This window comes from Vanessa cardui, chromosome 2, assembly GCF_905220365.1.
Source record: "Vanessa cardui chromosome 2, ilVanCard2.1, whole genome shotgun sequence".
Classification (NCBI taxonomy): Eukaryota; Metazoa; Arthropoda; class Insecta; order Lepidoptera; family Nymphalidae; genus Vanessa; species Vanessa cardui.
This window is the reverse complement of record NC_061124.1, coordinates 13,898,244-13,904,589: the sequence shown is the minus strand read 5'-3', so window position 1 is coordinate 13,904,589 and position 6,346 is coordinate 13,898,244. Positions and strand designations below refer to the sequence as shown.

The following is a 6,346-nucleotide window of genomic DNA, read 5'->3' as shown; positions in this document are numbered from 1 at the left end:
AACTTTACTAAGTATAGTGTTTTTACATTAATCATACAGCATTTTATATATAAAGTACTAGCTGTGCTCGCGACTTCTCCGCGTTTGAGTTTAAGAAAAAAGTTATAACTGAGTTCGCTTATTTTATATAGGATTTTAAACTAACATGGTTATTTTTATTTTTAATGTTATTAATTTCGGGATATTTACCATGTTTTTTATTTTTGTTCGGTGGAGCTCGATATTTCGACATTGTCTACGAATGTCTTGTTCACGAGACTCGCTTATTTTATTTATTATAACTTATTAATTATGTATTTGACAGCTTTTGTGATATTAAATCTTTGGTCGAAGACAGCCAACGTGATGACAAGTGGTGGCTTTCGTGAGAACTGCGCGCGTTACGTCACAGTGACCTAACTTACTGCTTTTTACATTAGCCAGTGAAAAAGCCGTCAAAATCGGTCCAGCCATTCCAAAGATCACCCGTAACAAACATATAGACAGACAATAATTTTAAAAATTGTTATTTCGGTATATGAACCGTGTATACGTATGTACGTATATGCATATTACATATTACAAACAGACACTCCAGTCTTATTATAGGTATAGATTATAAATGTTCTAATTACATAATATTATGAAGTGTGAACAATTCCAAATGCGTGAATAATATACAAATAATAAGTCAATACAATATATCAACATTATATATAACAGTACAAAAGGTTTGTCGTTAACATTTCAGAAACATGAATTGATATAATCCTTAAACATGCGGTACGCTAAATTGATGTCCTCATGTTATTATCAAAATTGACTCTCAATAAATTTATCCAGATTTTGACTTCGATAAAAACTTCGAAATTCAAAAAGAGAACAGCAGTTTTTATGCTCACATAGAATTAACTTCTAGAAATTAATTTGAAATTAGCTTTTGTATCCCTCAAGCTGAAGAAACTCGGCGCGAAGGTCTTCGGTTCGTATTTTTCTTCCTTCAGTGTATATTTACGAAGGAGCCACGCCAATCCAGACTTGACTTGAACACGTGCGAATCTCGTACCTAAAATGGAAAAGTTCTAAGTTATTTCAAACTCGTAATCATTATTTATATATATTATGGAATAGGTTGGCGGACGAGCATATGTACCACCTGATGGTAAGTGGTCACCATCAACCTTAGACTATGACGCTGTAAGAAATATTAACTATTCCTTACATCGTCAATGCGCAACCAACCTTGGGAGCTAAGATGCTATGTCCCTTGTGCCTGTAGTTCACACTGGCTCACTCACCATAATTATATTTATAATTCCGGTATTTATATTTCAGAGCGAGTATTATGTAAAATTGTAAACCGAGGTATAGACGCACATGTACACTAGTAACTACAAAATGAAGTATTATGCAATTTTATTTTGTTCTTCTCTGAAATTTAGTAGGCTCAGTTACCCATTCGCCTACCTATATTATAAATTTATATTATTACTAGCTTTTGCCCGCGACTTCGTTCGCGTGGACTTCAGGTTCGTCCCGTCTAGTCTAGTAATCGCTTAAAATCGCTTCGTAAATAAGCCATTATTTCTCGTACAAAGTAAAGGATAAAAAATGGTTATTGTGGGTTATTCCTAAGAGATAAACATATACCATCACGGACTTTTTTGTAGACCTTTTTAAGTTGTACAATACTGTAGTACATTGTTTTAATCTATCTTGTAGGATTCAGTCAGCGTTTGCAATGTAAGCGCAAAAAATGTGTTTTTTTACGACCTCACATTAGAAACCTCAAAAATTGTAGCCTATGTGTTATTCTGATGTATAAGCTATATTGTGGTAAAGTTTCATTCAAATCCATTCAGTAGTTTTTACGTGAAAGAGTAACAAACATCCATACATACAAACTTTCGCCTTTATAATTAAAAATAATAATATAAATGGGTAAGAGTCGAGATGACCCAGTGGTTAAAACGCGTGCATCTTAACCGATGATTGCGGGTTCAAACCCAGGCAAGCACTGCTGATTAATGTGCTTAATTTGTCTTTATAATTCATCTCGTGCTCAGCGGCGAAGGAAAACATCGTGAGGAAACCTGCATGTGACAAATTTCATAGAAATTCTGCCTCATGTGTATTCCACCAACCCACATTGGAACAGCGTGGTGAAATATGTTCCAAACCTTCTCCTCAAAGGGAGAGGAGACCTATAGCCCAGCAGTGGGAATTTACAGGCTGTTGTTGTTGTTGTTGTTTGCACGCAGATACTATTTTATTTTATGACGAATATAAAATTACAAATCGACTATTGATCCAGATAAAAGTTTCAAGAATGTCGAGAAGAACCGTCAATAAATGTAATGTAAATCGTTTCAATAAAATGTAAATATATATTATATTTTAGTTGTAATTTATTTTACATATAAAAAATATCGTAAGCAAATTCTACACTCATAATATTGTAACATCATGATTCAAAGGTGCTTTTTTGAGTACAGATACTTGGATGAAGAATATTTTGATTTTTTGTAAATATTTTAAATAGTTTTTGGAAGGGCAACTATTCATCTGAGTTTTTTTATATTAAACCAGCATTGTTATTCTGTAAGACTACTACTCTATACTATCCTAATGATGGTATGCTGTTTTGTAAATGTAATAATATTATCATTATTTTTCAATGTTGCATAATATTTTGTGATATTTAGCAATATTTAGTAATACCGTTCTATTTTGTGTTTTAAAATTATTATTTCAGAATAGTTTATGGAATCAAAAAATAGTATAAAGGTACTTTAAAATATATTTGTATCATTTTTGTTCGTTTTTAAAGATAAGAGGGACTTAAATTGACTATAAGCTTGTCACATAATTTTAAAACTTACCTAAACACATACGGTTTCCTTCGCCAAATGGTATATAACTAAATTTAACAATTTTTGATATATTATCTGGTGAAAAACGTTCTGGATCGAATACATCTGGATTAGGGAACAACGTTTCATATCTATGCAAAGCAAAAATTGGTATTACAATAATATCGTCCTTTATTACTTTCACTTGACCCGCGGGTAAAAATGTGGACTTAGCACAACACCTCTGAATCGCACCAATAGGTGGATATTTTCTCATCGTTTCACTCATAACCATGTCTAAATATTCTAATTTATCAATATCATCATAGGTCAATAATTCATCACATTCATTAAAAACTCTATCAATTTCTTCATGAACTTTGTTTTTTATATCCTTATTACTTGCGAGTTCAAGTAAAGTAAAGTGCATGACCGTAGCTGATGTGTCAACGCCAGCTAGAAAGAAGAAGAAAGCTTGAGCCGCTAGTACTTCATCGGTAGCTTCGATTTCATAACCAGTAACGGGATCTCTCATCGTTCCTTGCTTTTGCAGTTCCAAACACAAATCAACGAAATCGTGCCTCTTTTGTTTTTCATTCCTACGTTTTTCAAAAACTCTCTTCACGGTGTTTATAAAAAAATCTTCGTATTTACCGAACTGTTTGAAGTTAAACAGATTAAACAAAGTCGGCGATATGCTGGCGAGGGTAAATTTTAAATTTCCAATCAAAGATGGTTCAATCGATTCGCGAGTCATTTCTAAGAATGGAGATTCCATGGTATTCTTAGTTTGAGTGTCGATACCGAATAATGTGGCTCCGATACAAGCTGTTGTATAAGTATACAATGCGTTAAAAGTGTTTTCAGGTACGTATTCCTTACTGTCGACGAATTTAACAAAATCACGGGCACATCTTTCCATTATGTAAAACATGTTTTTTAACTTCAGACTTGTGAATATCGGCGAAAGTTTTTGACGCAGCAATTTCCAGCGACGATAATCGCCCATAAATAGAACGTTATCCGCTAAAATGTCATTGGGATTGGTAACAATACCACGACTGTAGAAATTTTCAAAATTACCTTGCATAACGAATTGAACATCGCGCACATCTTTAATTATAAGCGCCGGTTTCGTCCCGAAAAACACTCCAATATAAGAATCTTTTATATATTCGTGACATAAATCCTTGTAAATTTCCGATATCGATCGATTGCTCCAAATAAATTTAGATAACAGTCCGTTGACTTGCACAACCCCACGATTCTTCCAATAATTACTATTATATGTTGCATAATATATTAATGACACTAATAAGGAAATAAACACTAGAATTAACAACATTGTTCGTCTAAAACTTAAACAACAATGAAATGTAATAGCGTTCTGGTTTGTAAACAGTATAAGTTCACTCGTTCGTTCAAACTGTCTTATCATGACCTCTATCGTATGACCTTTGAATTTATAAATAGTCATTGTTTATAAACGTCGTTAAGATAATTTTAATGTTGCATTGGATTTATTCTATCTAATATTTATATTCAATGTTTTTATTGCATTTCATCACAAATAAGAAGCGAATTACACATATATTGAAATGAACTAACTTATTTTGCTTTGTACACGTTTATTTTATATTAAAAAAAATTAATGTCATTAATGTATTAATTTGGTAAATTAAAAATTTTAATTCATATGGTTTGGTGAAATCCAATACGGAGTACCAAAAAATTCGATTAAGTTATTGTATGTCATTGTAAATCTTAACAAACATTAATCTCTCCAACATAATTGTCTCTTTTTTACAATCAATTTTAATTCCAGCAGCGTAGAGGAATTAGATCGAATCCTTACACTTAAGAGTCGATAAGTTATTTCCCAGTGGTAATAAATATACTAGCTGTCAATTTCAGTTATTTATAAATATAACATATTGACAAAATAATTAGAGCAAAAATTCGACGCGCGGAGCGCTACTAGAAGCATTTTCTCGTTTAATCGCAATTCCGATTCTCTGGGTGAAAAATGAACCAGTGGATATTGCCTCTACCGATAGGAGATTGACGGCTGTTTTATTTTTATTTATATTTGCTCTTATATTCTACGATTCAGTTGTTTAAAGTTAAATAAGATATTCAAAAATACGAGCTTAAAATGTTGTTACTAGAACCATATGTAGTTAGAGCTAGTTGTCGCCCGCTGCTTCTCCCATCTTTTTCGGGTGTTGGTTATTATATGTTAGACAAAAAAGTAGCCCATGTCCTTTCTCGGAGTTCAAGTTTGCTTCATGCCAAATTTCATAAAATTCTGTTCAGCGGTTTGGTCATGAAACAGCGACAGACAAACAGAGTTACTTTGACATTTATGTATGGATTGCTATCGCTATGGTAATTATATTCTCCGGAGTAATGACTATGAATATTATGCACCTACTTATACGTTACAAGATTATATATTTAGTTTTTTAACTTTCAAATAAAAAAAAAGTTTTGAATTCAGAATGTTTAGGTTATGAATAATTCCAAAAACAGTTTTTACGTCTGATATATTCACAGCTACCGTACCGTCGTTACTCCTGATTTTCTATAACACAAGTGCTTTAGCTACTTACATTAGGCGAGTAATCTGTATGTGATTTTGTCTCAAATTTATTTATATTATATTAGAATTCGTCCAAAAGCCATAAACGGTGCGGTATGTATTCGAAAACCGAATACTGTCATCACAATGTGCTGAATTAAATTGAAACTTCAATTTTCTATGCCCGTAGCTATCCGAATATGCTCCTAAGTAAAACATGTCTGTATTCTCGCTGGCCCATTTCCATACTAACAGAGGGCTGAGGGTGACCAAAATATAATAGTCATATGTTATTTTTTCTTTAAAAATCAAGACGTATTTAGTCATTTTCTATTTTTGTCCAATCTGATGATATGATATACGAGATGGTTCAAATAAGTCGAGAGTGTTCAAACCCGTGCACACACACACATATTTCAAGGAAATTCTGTCACGTATGAATCTACCAACCAACGTTGGAGCAGCGTGGTGAAATATGCTTCAAACTTTTTCTTCAAAAGGAAGAGGAGGCCTTAGCTCAGCAGTAGGAAAATACGGGCTGCTGAAGTTGTTGTTGTTGATATGGCATCTGTAGCCCTATAAGGAAAACATAATCAACATAATAGAAATTCTGTATCGAGCAATGACTAAGAACCTACGAAAATTTTGATTGAATTAAAATCAAAATCGTTCCAAAAATTACATCAGTTCTATCCTGTCGGGACGTCTGATAAATATAAATCACCTAAATTGATGGCTGTTGAAAGAATTTGTAATTAAAGGAAATTTCTTGAACAGAAGGTTTTAATCTAACCCCGATGCTGCTCCATGCTGCTCTAATGCGGATTGGTGAAATAGATATGGCAGACTTTTTTTAACACAAATACAAGTTCCTACATATTTTTTTTTATGTTTTAGTATTGAAAGAGAAAAATTTATAAATATAATTTAAGCA

At 32.6% G+C, this 6,346-nt stretch overlaps 1 protein-coding gene across 1 annotated transcript; it reads right to left on the bottom strand.

The window, feature by feature from the left end:
• Positions 1–264: 264 nt before the first annotated feature.
• Positions 265–4,221, bottom strand: LOC124541512 (cytochrome P450 6B5-like). Its single transcript, XM_047119431.1, has 2 exons — positions 2,862–4,221; positions 265–1,045 (listed from the first exon to the last, which is right to left on the bottom strand). The coding sequence occupies exons 1-2, from the start codon at positions 4,174–4,176 to the stop codon at positions 888–890; spliced, it is 1,473 nt and encodes a 490-aa protein (XP_046975387.1). The 5' UTR covers positions 4,177–4,221; the 3' UTR covers positions 265–887.
• Between the last annotated feature and the right edge of the window lie 2,125 nt (positions 4,222–6,346).